The sequence below is a fragment of the Rhinatrema bivittatum genome, chromosome 7, assembly GCF_901001135.1.
Source record: "Rhinatrema bivittatum chromosome 7, aRhiBiv1.1, whole genome shotgun sequence".
NCBI lineage: Eukaryota > Metazoa > Chordata > Amphibia > Gymnophiona > Rhinatrematidae > Rhinatrema > Rhinatrema bivittatum.
In genome coordinates, this window is record NC_042621.1 from 54,622,801 (window position 1) to 54,642,871 (window position 20,071).

The 20,071-nt window shown below is 40.7% G+C and overlaps 1 protein-coding gene across 1 annotated transcript in view; it reads left to right on the plus strand.

Annotated features, from left to right (window-relative positions):
• Positions 1–20,071, plus strand: part of SLC7A9 (solute carrier family 7 member 9) — a 117,895-nt gene that overhangs the window by 89,888 nt on the left and 7,936 nt on the right. The window contains exons 10-12 of the mRNA XM_029608405.1: positions 367–490; positions 3,221–3,327; positions 4,951–5,044. Coding sequence (XP_029464265.1) covers positions 367–490; positions 3,221–3,327; positions 4,951–5,044 — 325 coding nt within the window. The remainder of the gene's footprint in view (positions 1–366; positions 491–3,220; positions 3,328–4,950; positions 5,045–20,071) is intronic.

The window sequence follows — 20,071 nt, forward strand, 5'->3', positions numbered from 1 at the left end:
ACAAATACACTCAGAAACATCTACAGTAGCCAGCACAAAGGCTAGTAACATTAGTTCCATAGAAAGCTGTCTTGCGTTTCTCATTTCCTTGGTTAATGTTTACAACATATATCTCTGTATAGTATCAATTAGATCCTATGGCTCCAGAGGAGACATTGGTTGTTTTGACTTTTAAAGATCATGCTGTAACACTACTGCTATGAAAGAGTTGGCGGGCTGAGCTGGGAAAAATTAGCTCATTAGTAACCAGTTGATGACTTGCTCCGAGGGCCACAGAGGTCACTAAATTGCAGACTTTATTGGGACAGGGGCTACGAAGAGTGGACAGTTAAGATGTATTAATATCATGTTTTATATACATTTTAGAAATCTACCACTGGCTATAATAATTGGAATTCCTTTGGTCACCATCTGCTACATTCTGATGAATATTGCATACTTTACTGTAATGACCCCAACAGAGCTGCTCCAGTCACCAGCTGTCGCAGTGGTAAGCTAGTTTTTAGGCATTCTTGTTCAAAGTGTGGAAAGCACCACCTCATGGGGAGATTATGTTCATCCATCTATCTATGACCTACTATCAGCAGACAAACCAGAGAACAGATTGTGCGGTTATTTGCTTCTGTTGAATAAACCTAACAAGTAAAAGGCGTGTGAATGGCATTCTTGCATGCAGCTTATTTTCCATACAACCTAGCGAGCATGCCTCATATTGGAGTTAGACAGCACTCATTCACTTTCTCGCCTGCTAAGAGTTTTACTGCTCACATTACAAAAAAAGGTGCCTGGGTTCTGGGAGGGCTGAGCAGGGAAGTGATCCAAATCTGAGGAGGCGTGGGACTCAGTAAAGGGATGGGTGAACCAAGTCTGCCGAAGATAGCACCTGGCTACAGAGGAGTGAGGAGGAACCAGCATGAAAGTGGGGGGATAGGAAGAGGAACTGGGAGGGGAATAGAGGACAAGTCAATGGATAATGGGGAGCAGAGTAAGCTATGGGGATGTGGGGAATAGAGCTGGAAGAGGAATATTAAACCCCCTTCCCACAAAATATGAAATTCAGGATGAGAATTAAAGTGCAGAGGGAGGAGGAAAAGATGGTGAAAGGAAGATTAAGATATTAGGAGAAAAAACAGAGCTGAGAGAGTGGTGATGGCAGATGAGAGAAGAGACTGAGCTGTGAATGGGCTGATGGGGAGGGGAATGGAGCAGGAGGGAGGAGACTGCTGGGGCTGGAGAGAAGATTGACTGGTGGGATTGAGTTTTCCCTAGTTTTGTTTTGGCCACATGAGTCTTTCTCCTGTGTCCATATTACCTGCTTCTTTATGGACATTTAAATACAGGCTATTCAGTCACACACATAACTCAGGGAGGCGCTATAATCTGTGTCGGGTTCAGCACCCCCAATCATTTTCAAAAGTTGGCTCCTGTGAATTAAACTCAATTCAACCAAGCAGTTCGGACTTGAGTGTCAGCTGAGTTGAAGTGCACCTCTGTGTATATGAAGAGGAATTGCTCGCGATCCCAGGCACAGCGGCAAATGGCCACTGTGCCTGGAGGCTCAGGCCACGCCATGTCCCGCCCCTTTTTGCAAGCCCCGGGACATACGCGCGTCCCGGGGCTTGCGCGCGCCGCTGAGCCTATGCAAAATAGGCTCGGTGCACACAGGGAGGGGTTTTTAGGGTTACGCGCGTAACCCTTTTAAAATTCCGCCCCTTAATGTGTGCCATTAACAAATATCAAAATTGATTCTCCATGTCATTTGGTAGACTCAACTGCAATAAAAAATAAAGTATTAATATGGAATTCTTGATGTTCTCTCTATACAAATTATACCAAGCAAGGACAGACTACTTGGGAGATGAATCCTGTAAAAGCTTAGAGCATTAGTTTAACTGAGATCCTCTTATCCTCAATGCCGACAAATGGGAGTGGAGTAGCTCTGCTTTGCTCTGTGTTCCAGCCTCACTCCTCTGTCTCCTGTTCCCTGCACAGGATAAGGGGACTAGATCACAGGAGGGAAGCAGCGGAGATGGATTTAGAGAGCAGAGTGGCTCTTTGCTCAATTCTCTCTGCTCCAGCCGCATCCTTTCCTGCTCCCTGAAGCTGCTGCTTGAAGGGAGAAATTCAGGGCAGCTGGGAGGCCTCAAATTTTCAGCCAGCCTGTTGCCCTCAGATTTGTACTGCCTTAGCACAGGTCTATTATGCCTACTGACAGGCCCAATACAAACTGGACTCCTGCAATTTATCACTAACGTTTGACTTGTCTGTGCCTGGTGTTGCATGCCTGTATATGGATGTAGATATACACAAATATATATCTCTATATAAATCTTACATCTGTTTTTTCCTTTTTTCCATCCTGCCCTCTTATTTTGTGGGCTTGATTTTTGGAGGCTCATTTATAATATTGCTTTTATATGTTTTTCTGTGGAAATTAAATGGTTTGCTATGCCTGTTTAATTTTCTATGTCAAGGTAGTTTTCTTGACTTAATAGTGTAAATTCTTTTTTTTAAAAACACACTATTATTTGATTAATATATACTTGTCAACAACTGATCAATGTGCATATATCTTACTCCCAAACCAAAATATGTGTTTGATTTTTCCGTGTAGGATCATGTCCATATTCTAGTGCAAATCATGAGGCAGGACACACATTTGGTGTCAGTAAAACTATTTTAAATGTATTCGGTATGTGGCGTGCCCTTACATGACATATGTGCAAAGAGGAGATGGTGGCAAACACAGAAGTAGTCGGCAGGTTGGTGTAATAACGGCCCCCATTTATGAGACAGGGCGTTAGCCTGGTTTGGAGAAGGAGTTGCGGCAAAACAGATGACTACAGCACTCCAGGAGTGAGTTGTGAGTTGGAAAAATGTTGAGAAGAGGAAAGAGGACAGTTTGAGGGTATGGAAAAGTGAAAACACAACTGCAGCAGGAACAGAGAGAGTAGGAAGAGGACAAAGAAGTGGAGGATGTTATTTAGTGAAGGAATTTGAACCAGGTATGCGTGTTAAGTTAAAGATCATGCCTTCAATCTTTTAAAGTATTTTTCTAAAACATCTTTTGAAACTCTGCCTCGTCTATATTAAGAGGTCCTAGAAGGATGAACTTGTCATCTTTGCTGTCAGTGCTTTTTTTGCACCTCTCTGTGTGCCTGAGAAATTAATCTTTACTGTGACTTATGTTACCTTTAGTCATAGTTCATTTTTCTCCCAGACCTTTGGCGATCGTGTCCTGTACCCAGCTGCCTGGATAGTCCCTCTCTTTGTGGCATTTTCTACAATTGGAGCTGCGAATGGGAGCTGTTTCACAGCTGGCAGGTAGTTCTCCTTTACAGATTACTGAATGTGATTTGCTGCTGTCTATTAATACTCTAGTTAAAGGTTAAAGCAAGACATTTGTCCGTCTAATTTCTTTTCAATATTTGCACAATCTGTGTTTTTAAGGCTGCAATTAATTTATTGGTTGGCTATGCAGTACCAGGATCAGCTTTTTCTGCACCCGGGGACAGATATTCAAAATGACACACACAGACACATCCAATCTTGACTTACCAGCAGCTTTTATGGCACAACAATCTCTCCTTTGGCAGCAAAAGCACAGCTGCCCTTTGGCGGCAGCAGATCCAGCGAAACAGCTTCCCTATCTTTCCCCTCCTGCCCATCCCCTCCCCCTCTTTCTCTTCCTGCACCCCTTGGCTCAGCTTCCCCTTTCTCCCCCACGTTATTCCTTGTCCTGCATCCCCCCCTCCTTGCTCTGGATCCCCCCCCCTTTCTCAATGCCTCGTTATCTCACATAATCTGCCTTGGGGCCTGCTTTTAGGAAATGGAGTGGCAGTTACAACCTAAACAGATGACAAGGGGGTAACCTGCACGCGGTGGCAGTTACAACCCTAAATAGAAAAGTGTGGTGGGGAGGGTGACCTGCACGCGGTGGCAGTTACAACCCTAAACAGCTCTCTGGGCAGGACTGGATGAACCAGCTGGGTCTTTATTTCCTGTGATTTATGATGTTATTTGTGTTATAAAGAAACACAATGCAGCTCTGTGGGCCGGCGTCCCCTTTGGCCTGATGTCAGGGGCTGGTCCTCGCTCCTTAACCCTGCCAGTCCCGGCACTCCTGTAGGGGTAGAAATGAATCTGCAACATTCACCAGAAAATATTCCTCTATGAATGTCGAATAGCAGCCAGAGGCTCCAAATTACTGTGGAGAGGCCTTCTTTTTTTTACCCTCCCCCTTTATCAAAACCTGTGACTAGTCTAGTTCAACACAAAAAACAAAGAGCCGAATGTAACTCAAAAACCTAAACAGCTACTAAAGAGGGGAACCCAAAATATATTTAAACAAGGTCCTTTTGGTCAGCAGCAAAATATAAAGAAAATTCAGTGGAAGGCGTCAGCAAGCCTGTCGGTGTATCCAGCCTAGATAGGTCATAGATCACCCGGTCAGTTCGACTACTCACCTTCAGAATAATTTAAAAAATATATATCTATTTTAGCGAAGCATGTAAAACAGTCAAAACAAATCTCGATTCTGAATATCAAACAAGACCCACATGGCCAGTGTTTCACCAATGAAGCTTCTTCAGGGGTGAAATCGCAATCCTTAAAAATCAGACGGTTGTCATATTTCCAGGCCACGGGCCCTACAGATTCAGAACATTGGAGGCATTGTTCACCCCAGATGGAATTTTGGTCTTACATTTTTCAGTAGGATTTTACTGTTTAACCTTTTACTGTCCAGTGGTAACATTTTGTACTTTCCTTCTGGGCTGTAGCTGTGCCATCATGCACAGGAGCTTCTATTAGTCACACCCATTTGCAGATGCTGGCAGTAAACACATCTGCCTTTTGTTTTAATAGCAATGCATTAAAAGAATCTGTTTGAAAAAGGTGTTTTCTGCACAAGAATATTTGTAATCGGTGTTGTCTTCTTTATCAGGTTAGCTATGTAGCAGGTCGTGAGGGTCATATGCTTAAGCTGTTGTCTGATGTTAGCATCAAACGATTAACACCAGCCACCCAAGCATATCATTTTTTAGTAAGTATTATCCATAACTGTTCCATATGGCTAAAAAAAGTGATTTTTTTCAGTGTTTTGTTTTACCTTTTAGACTTGTATAAATAAGACAGAAATGTGTATTGCAAACAATTGGCTAATTTTGACATGAGTTATTCAGAAATTGAAGTCACTGTAGAATTAGGCACAGCAAATAATGTTGGTTTTACTGACCAAGAGGAAGGAAGGGAGTGGTTACCAGTTTGACTTCTTAGTTTTGGCAACTAGAAACTTGCTTCTATTGAGGGCTATGGCACCACGAACCTTTAATTTCCCACCCCCTTCCTATTCTCACCTAACCCAGTTACTGCAATGACAATCCTCAGACAAAACCACAAACCCTCCCCTACAATGTTACTCTGTTTTCACGGAAATTAATACTGATCGTTAAAACGAATAATGGACCGTCATAAATATGTGACTCGCACAGTTAAAATGCCGTGCCACTGGAATTTTCAATCATCGGTCCAGAGAGAGTGCACTATTTTAAATAATTTTTTTAAAATAACTTCTTTTTTGAGTTTTGAAACAGTGAGTTATAAAAATCAAAAAAATTGAACAAAGTGTAGTAGAGTGAAGATCTCCATTATACAAAGTGTAAAACCAAGAATCTAAACAAAAAAAGGAGTTTGTTAAAACTCAGTTTCCTTCTCCCACTCCTGCCCCCTCCTGTTTCTTTCTCCATTCTTATTCTATAAAGTATCTTATCTCTCGCAACATATCTCTAATATAAAACTTCACAAGTTGTAATAAAAGTATAACAAAAAGGCACAAATAAGAGAGGATAAGATTGATCAGATAAATGCTCACGTTTGCCACACGTGGGACAATGCTGTCAGCCCACGTTATAAATACTAGAAGCAATGTGGGTATAACCAGCATTCTACTCTGTATCAAGCCATATTTATATTGTATCAAGCCATATTTATATTGAACTTTTGTATATAATTATTCTCCTCTATCTCTTTCTATTTCTTACATTCCCAGTTCATTAGCCCTTGTTAATTGTAACTGCTTCTCTTCATCACGTTATTTATGTTTTTTGGTTGTATTATCCGCACCCCTGTTTTCTGTAAACCGACATGATGTGAACGAGTTCATGAATGCCGGTATAAAAAAAACCTTAAATAAATAAATAAATAAATAAGCCATAAAGCCGTCATCACATTTCCATTTCCAATGCTTTCCCCAAGGCATTATAGATTTAATATTACACTGTGCATCGCTGGTGAGAGGTGACCAATAAAGTGTTGCCACACATCCAACATGTCTTCATACTTTGTTTTAGATAAGGATTTAGCAGAAAGAAATTCAGATGTTAACATTGTAACCAATCTAGATTTCCATTGAGCCAGTTTAGATTCCTCCTGTCGTATCCATGTAGCTAGAATTTTCTTTGCAATTAAGCTTACCTTACCTAAAAACAATTTAGGCTGAACCCCCATAATATATGCCAAACAGCCAGACTCTTGTCCCTCCTCCACATAGTACTTTGAGCAACTTGAAACAATACTCCTCTATTCCTCCCCAGAATTTTTGTATTTTTGGACATAACCAAAACCCATGAATATAATCACCTACTGCTTCCCCACATTTAAGGCAGTGGTCTGAGAAAGAAATCTGTGCTTTATGTGCTCTTTTTTGTGACATATAATACCGATATAAAAATTTGCATTGTGTTTCTCTTAACACTATATTTTCTGTAACTTCCGGGATTCACTTGTAACAATATTGAAACTCTTGTATTGATAAGGTAAATTCTGACCACTGCGACCATCTTGTAAAAATTTCAAAATGGTCCTCTCGGTCTCCTAGTTTGAATAAAGCTTTATTAAACTTAGCACAGGATGGTTTTATCGATTTCTCATCTAAAAGGATCTCTTTCATGGGCTCCCCTAAGCTTACATCTGGATTAACTTTAAGAACTTCTGTAAAATAGTTCCTCAGCTGCAGGTATGCATAGAAATCCTTGTGCGGTCAAGAAAATTGGTTTTGCAACTCTTGAAAGCTCCATAGCCTATTTGTGTATTCATTAAAGCAGAGATAGATACTCTTAAGGCCCGTCTTGTCCCATTCTTTGAACACCGCATTCTCCATCCCTGGTGTAAATTATGGATTTCCCGCTGTAAGCATGTAACCATTTCACCACCCTGCATGCTCCTTAACACTCTGATCTTGATCCTCGAACCACCCTTCCCCCGTCCCGACCTTCCCCCTCCTCCTCCCCCCTTGAACCATTTGCTCCCATAAGATGGGTTTCTCCCTCCTCCTCCCCCCCCCTTTTTCCCCCCCTTGAATCATTTGCTCCCATAAGATGGGTTTCCACTCTGTTGTCACGCTAAGTTATCTGAGCTGATTTAATAATTCCCTTATGATTTAACTTCAATTCAGTACGCTCGTTAAGTTATCTATGTGATTTAATTTATTGTTTATGACATATGAATGTTAAAGCGAAACTTTAATCCTTGTTTATGCTAAGTTCCTTGTTAACGCTAAATTTCCTCCTTACTGAATTTTATATTCCTTGTTTCTATTCCTATGTTAAACTAGATTTATATTCTAAGTTGTCCCGAATTCATCACCCTTGTTTTATGTAATTTATTCTCTCTCTCTCTGGTTTTTCCCCTGTTTTGATGTAAACCGGTACGATAAGACCTGTGTCTTGAGTATCGGTATAGTAAAAAGAAGTAAATAAATAAATTATACACATAAAAGGTGAAATCCTCCCTCGTTGGTGAGACTATCTACACAACAATGACCATGCTTTCCTACATTAAATCACCACCAGTTGGGATTTCAGTTCTGTCTGTACTTCTTCTGGCTCTACCTATAGTAAAGAATTCAAAGAACATGGTCTAAACCAACTTTGTAAATGCTCTCTAGGGGAGAAATATGAGGAACCAAACAACCGGTCTACTATATGACGCAGCATGCAAACTAAATTATATCTTTGTAGGTTTGGGCAAGTTAATCCCCCTTGATCCTGGGATCACGGGAGAACTTTTAATGGTAATCTTGCCTTCTTCCCATTCCAGAGGAAACCTCTGAAGAGTTTATCTCATTTAGATCCTTACAGTTCAACCAGATAGGTAACATCTGCATCATATAGAGCCACTGTGGGATCTCCATCAACTTTATCAGATGGATCTTCCCAATGAGTCAAAGGAACCGTACACCAGTGTAGAAAAGCCTTAGACATACCTCTCAGCAGAGGTTGTATGTTTACCTTGTAAATCATGCTAATATTTTCTGGAATTCTAATCCCCAGATAATGTATTTCATTTCTCTCTTCACCCATCGTTGAGGAAACCTATATCCTCACTTCTCCTTCAAGTTCCCAAACATTGCCAGGGCTTCAAGACTTATTCTGGTTAATTTTCAACCCCGTAAACTGTCCAAATAATCTTTGATGCTCTAATACTTTTGGTAAAGTTTCTTCTGGGTTCATAAGAAAGACCAAAACATAGTTAGCAAAGGCCTCCTCTTTAAAAAAAATTTCCCCCATTAATAAACCCTTTGTCTCTTCTCTATTCTGTTTTCTTAGTAAGAGGTCTATGGATAAAATGTACAATAAGGGTGAAAGTGGACAGCACTGTCAGACTCCCCGCTGGATGTGAAAATTAGAGGATTTACAACTATTGGCTATTATATTGGGCACTGGGTCTTTATATAAGAGTGAGATATTTTTAACTATGATCCCCTTAATGCCAAAACTTTTGAGAACAGAATATGTACAGCCAAGAGACACGATCAAAGGCTTTTTCAGAATCAAAGCTAACAGCCATAGCTGAAATCTTTTGGCTTTTACATAGGGTCATAACAGTTATTAATTTAACTATATGCGAACCTTTACAAACCCTAATTGGTTAATTGAGGTGAAAACTTGGATCAACCGATCTGCTAAGATTTTAGCAAAAATCTTTAAATCACAATTCAATAATGATATAGGCTGACAGGAAGAGGGGAGGAATGGATACTTCTCTATTTTGGCTAAAACTAATATATGACTTGTTAAATGTTTTGGGAAAAGTTTCCTGTTGAGGTACAGCTTCAAAAACATGCTCATTGATCCTATCACTTGCGATTTCAGTATCTTATAATAATCGTAAGAGAACCCATCTGGGCCAGGAGCCTTATTTGTCTTACTCATACTAATTACATTTAGAATCTCACAGGATTCTATCAGTCTAGAACATAAAAATTGCCATGCTGGTCAGATCAAGGGTTCATCAAACCCAGCATCCTGTTCCAACAGAGGCCAAACCAGGCCACAAGAACCTGGTAAGTACCCAAACACTAAGAAGATCCCATGCTACTGATGCCAGTAATTGCAGAGGCCATTCCCTAAGTCAAATTGATTAATAGCAGTTAATGGACTTCTCCTCCAAGAACTTATCCAAAACCTTTTTAAACCCAGCTACGTTAACTGCACTAACCACATATCCTCTGGCAACAAATTCCAGAGCTTAATTGGTGCATTGAGTGAAAATAATTTTCTCCAATTAGTCTTAAATTGTGCTACTTGCTAACTTCATGGAGTGCCCCCTAGTCCTTCTATATCCGAAAGTGTAACTAACCGATTCACATCTACTCATTCAAGACCTCTCATGATTTAAAGAACTCTATCATATCACCCCATCAGCCATCTCTTCTCTAAGCTGAACAGCCCTAACCTCTTCAGCTTTTCCTCATAGGGGAGCTGTTCCATCCCCTTTATCATTTTGGTCACCACCAGAATCGTACACAGTATTCATCATAGCGTGATACAGAGGCATTATGACATTTTCCGTTTTATTAACCATTCCCTTCCTAATAATTCCTAACATTCTGTTTGCTTTTTTGACTGCTGCAGCACACTGAGCCGACAATTTCAAAGTATTATCCACTATGATGCCTAGATCTTTTTCCTGGGTGGTAGCTCCTAATATGGAACCTAACATCGTGTAACTACAGCAAGGGTTATTTTTCCCTATATGCAACACCTTGCACTTGTCCACATTAAATTTCATCTGCCATTTGGATGCCCAATCTTCCAGTCTTACAAGGTCCTCCTGCAATCCGCTTGTGATTTAACTACACTGAATAATTTTGTATCATCTGCAAATTGGATAATCTCACTCGTCCTATTCCTTTCCAGATCATTTATAAATATATTGAAGAGTACCAGTCCAAGTACAGATCCCTGAGGCAATCCACTGTTTACTCTTTTCCACTGAGAAAATTGACCATTTAATCCTACTCTCTTTTTCCTGTCCTTAGTTTGTAATCCAGGAAAGGATATCACCTCCTATCCCATGACTTTTTTGTTTTCTTAGAAGCCTCTCATGAGGGAATTTGTCAAATGCCTTCTGAAAATCAAAATATACTACATCTACTGGTTCACCTTTATCCAAATATTTATTAACCCCTTCAAAAAAATGAAGCAGATTTGTGAGGCTAGGCTTCCCTTGGGTAAATCCATGTTGACTGTGTTCCATTAAACCATCTTTCTATATGCTCTGTGATTTTGATCTTTAGAACAGTTTCCACTATGTTTCCCGGCACTGAAGTCAGGTTCAGTGGTCTACACTTTCCTGGATCTCCCCTGGAGCCCTTTTTAAATATTGGGGTTACATTGGCCACCTTCCAGTCTTCAGGTACAATGGATGATTTTAATAATAGTTTACAAATTCTAACTTTTTAAGTTTTAATATTTTAATATTTAAAAATTTTAAGTTTTAATATGAAGCTCCCGTTAATTTATGGATTTTGTTATGCCTGTTCCCTTTTATTATTTGCTCAGAGTTTTATGTAAGGCCCGTTGCTGCATTATGTTTTACTGTAAACCGAGGTGATGTTGCAAACATGCCGCAGTATATAAAAGTCCCTTAAATAAATAAATAAATAGATAAATAAATAATAGATCTGAAATTTCATTTTTGAGTTCCTTCAGAACCTTAGGATGCGTACCATCTGGTCCAGGTTGTTTGCTACTCTTAGTTTGTCAATCTGGCCTACCATAGTTCATGTGACTCATCACCCTTGAAACCATCTCCAGAACTGGTATCTCCCTAACATCCTCATTAGTAAACAAGGAAGCAAATTATTCATTTAGTCTTTCTGCAGTGGCCTTATCTTCCCTAAGAGCCCCTTTAACTCCTCGGTCATCTAACCGTCCAACCAACTCCCTCACTGGTTTCTTGCTTTGGATATATTTTAAAACGTTATTATAAGTTTTTGCTTCTGCAGCCAACTTAATTTCAAATTCTTTCTTCGCCTGCTTATCAATGTTTTACACTTAACTTGACAATGCTTATGCTTTTTCCTATTTTCTTCAGATGGATCCATCTTCCAATTTTTGAAGGATTTATTTTGGCTAAAATAGTCTCTTTCACCTCACATTTTAACCATGCCAGAAATTGTTTGCCCTACTACCACCTTTCTTAATACATGAAAATACATCTGGACTGTGTGTCTAGGATTGTATTTTAAACAATGCCCATGCCTGTTGAACACTTTTACCTTTGTAGCTGCACCTTTTAGTTTTTTCTAACTATTTTCCTCATTTTATCAAAATTTCCCTTTTGAAAATTTTGTGTTAGAGCTGTAGATTTACTTAGTCCCCCTTCCAGTTATAGTTTAAATTTGATCATGTTATGATCACTATTGCCAAGTGGCCTCACCACTGTTACCTCTCTCACCAAATCCTGCATTCCACTAAGAATTAAATCTAAAATAGCTCCCTCTCTTGTTAGTTCCTGAACCAATTGCTCCATGAAGCAGTCGTTTATTACATCCAGGAACTTTGTGTCTCTAGCGTGTCCTGATATTACATTTACCCAGTCAATATTGGGGTAATTGAAATTTCCCATTATTACTGCACTGCCAAATTGGTTTGCTTCCCTGATTTCTCTTAGCATTTCATTATCTGTCTGACCATTTTATCCAGGTGGACAGTAATATACTCCTATCGCAATACTCTTGCACAACACACATGGGATTTCTACCCATATAGATTCTACTGAACATTTAGGGGCATATTTTCAAAGGCTACGAACTTAACAAACACTTCCGTAGCCTTTGAGAAAATCTGCCCCTGCACGCGCGAAGCCTATTTTGCATAGGCTTGGCGGCGCGCGCAAGCCCCAGATCGCGCATATGTCCCGAGGCTTGCAAAAAGGGGCGTTCTGGGGGTGGTGTGCTGGCCCAGGGGCGTGCCTTCGCCCTCACGCTGTTTTTAAAATCTGGCCCTTAGTCTCTTATGTGATTTTTATCCTGTTGGATTCTGTACCCTCCCGGACATAAATTTGGCTTCCAGAACCTCTCTCCCTGCATTTTCCTATGTTGTTGGTGCCCACATGTTCCACGACAGCCGGCTCCTCCCCAGCACTGTCTATAATCCTGTCCAGGTGGCGCGTGATGTCTGCCACCTTTGCACCAGGCAGGCAAGTTACCAGGTGATCCTCATATCCACCAGCCACCCTATCAACATTTCCAGTAATTGAATCACCAACTATGATGGCCAGCCTAACCCTTCCCTCCTGGGCAGAAGCCCTGGGAGATTTGTCCTCAGTGTGAGAGGACAATACATCACCTGGAGAGCAGGTCTTTGCTACAGGATCACTTCCTGCTACACCAGGTGATTTTCTCCAACTGGGAGACTTTTCTGATCCAAGGCAGCACTGGGGCTGCCACATTGGATTTGGGACTTGGCTACTATGTCCCTGAAGGACTCATCAATGTACCTCTCTGTCTGCCTTAGCTCCTTCAATTCTGCCACTAGCCTTCAGAGATCGGACTCATTCCCTGAGAGCCAGGAGCTCTTTGCATCGAGTGTACACATACAATCTCTCACCGGCGGGTAAAAAACACTCAATGCAAAAGACTGGAAAGCTCTCCCCCCCCCCCCCCCCCCCCCCCCCCCCCCATCTTGCTGCTGGACTGCTGCCTTCATCTTAATTTTGTTGAGTTCCTAGTTTAGGATACTAAGGGAGTTGGAATTAAAGCACTTTAAATTTACAGGTGAATTTACTAATTAATCTGCTAGTTAAGTTTAGGATACTAAGGGAGTTGGAATTAGAGCACGTTAAATTTACAGGTGAATTTGCTAATTAATCAGCTAGTGTCCTACAAGGGGATGATTCAACTTTCAATAAGGGCTGGTGTAATAGTATGATTTAGATAAGAATCTGATTGATTTTTATTTAGAAAGTGTCTCCTGCCTAAAAATCAAGGGTTGAGTGGGTGAGAAAGACAGACACTAGAATTAACTACGTTTGGCTTACTTATTATCTCAGAAACACACAAACTCTAAAGATTATATCCCACTATTTCACCTTTCTCCAAACTTTTTTAAGTCCAAAGATTTCCCAAAGCTATACTTACCAATTCTCTTTAACCACCATTAAATTGATCTTCACTCAAAGAATTGAAGGGTTTTAGATTCGCACGCCGATAGGTGAGCACTTCCGGTTCTCTTCTACTGTAAAGGGTGTGGGGGCTCTGGAGTTCAAACCCTGGATCACTTGCTGTGACCTCTGGAGTCCTCTCCTGGGGGATGCTGGGAGCATATGCAGATAAGCCTTTCAGTCCTCTTCTACTGCCTGTGCAAGTAATTCAATTGTTGCTCTGAAATGTTAAAGATATATTTTTGCAGAAGCTGTTTTCTGGTTGGCCACTGATTTTATCTTTGATATATAATGTTTCATAAAAATATTTAAAAACCTCACTTATATCTACCCTTTTAGTAACTATCTTACCCTGCGTATTTTTAAGATTTTCAATGTAGGTTTTCCCCTTCCAAACTTTCACTGCATTAGCTAAAGATTTTCCAGCCTTGTTTCCAAATTTGAATAAATTGGGTTTGGACTGCTGCAGCATCTTTTGTGCCTTCTTATGTAAACATGCATTTAGACTTTCTAAGATAGACCAATACTCAGCTTTACTTTCATTTCTCAAATGCCCAATCGTCTTTTTCTTCACCCCTCGCAACTTTTCTTCTAAATGCAAAACAGTCTTGTTTAATCGGGCTGACCCTGCTTATCAGATAAGATATTACTTCCCCCGCATCACAGCTTTGCCGATTTCCCAAAATAATCCAGGAGAGTCTGCATGATGCTCATTATGTGAGAGAAATTCTTTCCATTTGTTTCACCAATCAAGGTCACCCTTTACATAAGCTGGAAATTTCCATATATTCTCCCCTCTTCTCTTTCTCCACCAACCTAAGATCAATCCAAGTAGGTTCATGATTCGAGATTCCTGAAGTTCTGATCTCTGCTGGGGAACCATTCTTAGGAGGTTAAGATGTAATCAATTCTAGATAGATGCACATACTCTCTGGAAACATGCGTGAAGTCTTTCACCTCAAGGGTCAGAATTTGCCAGGCATCTAAAACCTGTAGTTTCGGGCACAAAACTGAGATATCCTTCTCCTCTTTTCTTCCAACCCTTTTAGGAGTAGGAGACATATAGTAAGAGATCATGAACACAGTTAAAATCACCTGCAAGGATTAGTTTCCCTTTCACATTTATAATCAAGAGATTTGCCACTTTTACAAAAACAAACTGTGATCATATTGGTTAAGTGCATATAGATTACATATAGTAACCTCTGCCTAATAATTTCCCTATGAGAACTATAAATCTCCCAGATCCTTGATTTCCTTCATTTGTAGGCTGGAATTCTTATGAATTAGGGCGGCTACTCCCGCTTTTCTCCCTTTTACTGCAGAGAAACAGGCACCCCCACCCATTCTCTTTTCAGTTTCTGACTTTCTACATCTGTGAGGTGAGATTCCGGAATGCAGGCTATCCTAACTTTGGTTTTCTTTAGTACTTGTATTATTTTTTTATCTTTTTATGGGACAGCCCAGTCCATTAACATTTAAAGAGACAATTTTTACAAGATTACTCAATATTCTGATTACGCTTTTCAATGAGAGTTAGAGAAAAACAACTTATCCCAATGTAGGACCCTCAGCCGAGTCCCACATCCTTTCCCCTTGATTCTGGCCCAAATATATCTGCCCTTCATTAGTTTTTAGCTTCAGATACCCTATTGAGAATTGCCCCATTTGGCTCCCAAATCCCCTCCCCTCATCCAATTTCCCTCACTTAATCCCTTCTCCCCCATATAAACAAACACCGAAGCTCTCAGAGAGCAGGAGGTCCATTGTATGTGTATGGGTGACTCTCTTCCCAGCCTAAACATTGGAAAGGTACGAAGTAGGAAATGCTATGAACCCAAAATGCTCAACAAGGCAAATTTGAATTTAAAGTTCAATTACACTGAAATTGACTGCTCTGCATGACACGATGTCAGTCAACCTCACAGTCAGCGGTGAATCCACCTTATTCCAAAAGTAGTTCACCTCCGGCGAGAACTACTGTTATACTCACAGCTTTAATCCTTCTCCCCTCAGAAAAATAGAGCATCTTCCTGGCTGTCAGCAAGTGTAGTAAAGATCAGTCTTAACACCCTTTCTTAACACAATGAGACAACAGAGTTCAATCCACTCCCCACAAAACTCCAAGGTTATAATTGTGGAGATTTTTCTGTTGGCGATCCTGGAATTAATGCTCTTGACTCTGCTGATATTGGTATAAAGAGTGATCGAAAGCTGATTTCTCAACCAGAATTGTTTAAGCTTGTGCCAAAAGCTGGGGTGGATAACAGCCTGCACACCTTTGCTCTATTACCTCGCCGATACCATGGTTTCTGCCTACGAATCACAGGTCTGGAGCCAGAGAGACTGCGAGAATTGTGAATTCCTCCCCCAGCTATAAGGATAGCCATGAATGATTTGGTGAACTGAAGTTCAAAGAAAACTTTTTAATGTCCCAGAAAATTCTGACAACTCTGCAAACGCCTCTCTTTGGGTATAGGAGAAGAAAAACTGAAAACTATTTCCACTGATATCAGCAAACAGAATAGGTAAGGAATTAAAATGTACTGACAAATTGCCTTGCTTTCTCCAGCTCTTCAAATACCTGCGCCTTCCCTTCCACCCATACTTGGAGCTTTGCAGGATATTGAAGGGAGAATTTGATCCGTTTTTGGATTAATGTAGCACTTAAGGGATTAAATGCACGCCTTCTTGGAACAGGTGGATATTTATCTCTTTCTATTTTAAATCTCTCTTTTTCTGGCATGCCTGCATTATTTCCTGTTTGTGTGCAAAATTTAATATTTTTGCCAAAGTGGTTCTCGGTTGCATTTCCCTCCTCCTTTCTTCCTAGGCGGTGTGCGCGTTCCACTTTCATAGTATCTTTCAAGTTAGGCAGCATTAAATCTTCAGGGATCCATTTTTCTAAAAAGGCTACACAAGGAGGACTCTGAGATCTCTTATGGGAGTCCAACTATGCAAATATTTCTTCTGGAGCAATTTTCTAAGTCCTCCATATTTTCCTCCTGCATCTTTGCTCATTTTCCAGCATAAAAATCCGGCCTTCCTGCGCCACTGCCCCATCTTCTACAATAGAAATTCTTCCCTCAACTCCTTCCATTCACGAATTAACATCTGAGATAGCAGACTTTACCTCAGCAATTTGTTCCAAGACTGATTAAAGAGTGCCTTTTAAAGCAGCCACTACAGCCTCAGTCAGTTCTACTATCGTTTCACTGGAGAGTGCAGGCAGGGTCTGACTTCCCATAATGGCGGCGGCCATCTTACCTTCTCCCACTCCAGCTTTTTCTTTATCCTTCTTTGCCCCTTTTATGGGCATATTACTGGGAGATTTGCGCATAAAATGATCAATCAACATAAATGCTTGGCATCTAGTAATTTTTCCACCGGCTCTAGCTCCTTTTGGGGGCGGATTGCAGAGGATTACGAGGAGTGACTCCCAGCGTTCTGAGAAACAAGGCCTTTCAGGCTCACCACATCACATGACCTCCTTAAATACATTTTAATTCTTTCTTTATTAATCTTTTTCATTACACACAAAGAAATACTTTGTAAAGAAAATTAGAGAGTACAATTTAAGTAACTTACTTTCAAACAATTATCCTTTTTTTTTATTTTCTTTTTATTGCATTTTAAATTATTTACACAAAATAACATTGTGAATGAAAATTTGAATGATACATAACATTTAAGTAAACAATTTAGAAATATATCTTCATGAAAATAAATTATGTTAATATCATCCTACTAATAAGAAATTGTAGGGGCAGATACTTATACATATATCTCTGAGCGAGAGAATCTTAAGCAATATGAAACAAGAATTTAATGGCGAATGTGAGGATGCCTACTTCATGCCTACTGTACTGCTAATGCAGCTGTTTTATGTGAATCAATGAAAAATCGTAATTGAGAAGGTTCAAAAATACATAAACCAGATTTTGAAAATTAACTACACATTTACATGGGTAGCGAATGACTAGTTTGGAGCAAATAGTTAAAGCATCACTCCTTAATTCAATGAACTTCTTCCTCCTCTCCTGTGTTGACCGGGTAATATCGGGAAATATCCAAATTTTTTGTCCATAGTATTTTTCAGATCTTTTTCGAAAGAATTTTCATCACATTATTTTTTTCTGAAACAAAAGCAAACGTCGCAAATAATACACCTCTAGTAGTAACTGTGTCCTCTATTGATAGTTCTAACAAATCCGAAATGTTCATCTGTGCTTGGGGCTCTTCTTTCTCCTGATCAACCTCACTTTTTTTTTTTAGGTAAATAGTAAGCCTTTACTATTAAAGGTAATGCCTCCATTGGTATTTTCAATACCTCTGTTAAATATTTCTTGAATAAATCAAGAGGTGGCATTTGAGGTATAACCGGGAAATTTAGTACCCTCACATTTAAACTTCTGAGAGAATTCTCAATATTTTCCACCTTTTTATTTAGCACAGTCTCATATTGCATCATGGTTAGATGTTGCTTTTCTATATTTTTAATCTTATTTTCTATTTCACACAGTTTATTTTCTTGCGCCTCCAACTTTTTCTCATTCTCAATGCTTCTTTTATTCGAATCCATGCATACATTGGACAATTTCACAATGGCTGACTCAATGGCAGCCATTGCTTCCCAAAGTCTTTCCAACGTAATTACCACAGGTTTCACTAGAAAGGGTGTTATTTCTGAATTTGACTCACCCTTTCCTGCTGCAGCAGATACAGTGTCCCTTGTAATGCTCTGCGATGGAGTTTCGGGGCTACCTCTCAGGATCGGAGGTATATATCCTCCAAACTGAGTTGTTCCACTCGTTTCTGCCAGAACCTCTCCTCCTACTCCTTCCTGGTTCAACGGTAAGCTTTTGGGTGTTGACTCCCGATACTCGCCCTCTCGCAGCGGTGGGGACGGCATCATAGGCGCGCCGGGACTAAGTGAGATTTCTTCTGCCTGGGCAGGGGACGCTCGCTCCTCTCCCCAAACCCTCGCAGCACTCGCTCCCAGCTGATTCGGCGTCGCAGCAAAGAAGGTCGGATGACACTCTGTCGAGCCTCCATATCTGCCTGACTCTCTCGGAGTTGGGCCTTCCATTTCGTATGCGGCATTCTATCGTGAGGAAAAAGAATTTCAAGGCAGAAAAAATGAGAGCTCCGCAGCACGGCTTCCTCTGCTTCTCACACAGTCGCCATCTTGGACTCCGCCCACAATTATCCTTTTCTATATCATGTTACAAAACACTTCTATACCATATTACATTACACTCTCTCCGTCATAGAGGTAATGTGGAGGGGGGAGGACAAAAATAATAGCAACCTTAAGAGGAGAGCAATAAACTTTCCTTAAAAGAAACTGCTGCATGAGAGCTCACCCACATTACATCCACTTATGACCCAGTAATACCCAAATTCATAGCTGGTACTAGTACCCTAGCGTCTAAGAATGCTCTCAACTGTTCAGGGCTAAAAAATATATAGGTGTTGTTTTGTAGCCTAACTATGCATTTACATGGGTAACGCAAAAGAAAACTGGCTCCATGCAAGACAACTTCATACTTCATATACAAAAAAAGCCTTTCAGCATAACGGTGTAGGCCTAGCCAAATCTGGGTAGACACATACTATACCTCCCAGGAAAGGAACATTAATACTCTTAAAATAATAACTCATAACTAAGCTTATATCTTGTTCAATGGAAAAAGAAACTAACAGCGTTTGTCTTGCAGTAACTTCTATAGCTGAGTTTTCAGTCAAATTGGAGATGTTTCCTTCATTATTAGACCGTGGCAAAGTTTGCTTCTGAGATAGAAACACTATCTTCTTAGCAGCTGGTACAGTGTCCTCCGGAATTTTTAGTATATCAACTAGATATTTCTTCAAAGTAAGAATAGGCAGTTCTCCCAGAACTTTGGGGAAATTAAGCAACCGCAAATTCAAATGCCGCAATGAGTTTTCCAAAAAATTGTCTCCTTACAGATGCCATACGCTCTCGAATATTTACAGCATTACTGTCTTTCAAACTTTTAACATCTTCTTCCAATTTCTTTATAGAAGACAAATGCTCTTGTAAAATTCGTTGGTGGTCTTGAGCGACCGTATCCAATTTTAATGACACAGTATCTAAGCGTTGAGTTTGTTCTTTAAAGGTTAGGGACATACTTACCTTCAGCAGGCCTCCCCTTGCTTCCCATAGCCGCCACGAGTCAGTCGCACGCCCGATGACGTCCGAGAAGAGCGACTAAGGCGGGGGATTTAAAGAGCCGCATCAGCTAAAATCGCCCTTTCGCCTGCGTCCCGTCCGTGGAGCTGACCGAGCACGATCCTGTAGGCGCTGGGAGAAGGGCCGCGCAGCCGGCGCAGGACCCATCGGGGTAAGGCCTTAATTTCTCGCCCTACCTCCGACGGCACCGCACCGGCCACCTGGCTTTTCGACGCGACCAAGCACCCGATTTTTACTTACCTTCAGCAGGCCTCCCCTTGCTTCCCATAGCCGCCACGAGTCAGTCGCACGCCCGATGACGTCCGAGAAGAGCGACTAAGGAGACTGTTCCTCTATAAAACTCAATCTATTTCTAGGCGTCACGCGCCGAGCGTCACGCGCCTAAGGAGCGCGTCAAAGGGGCCTGCC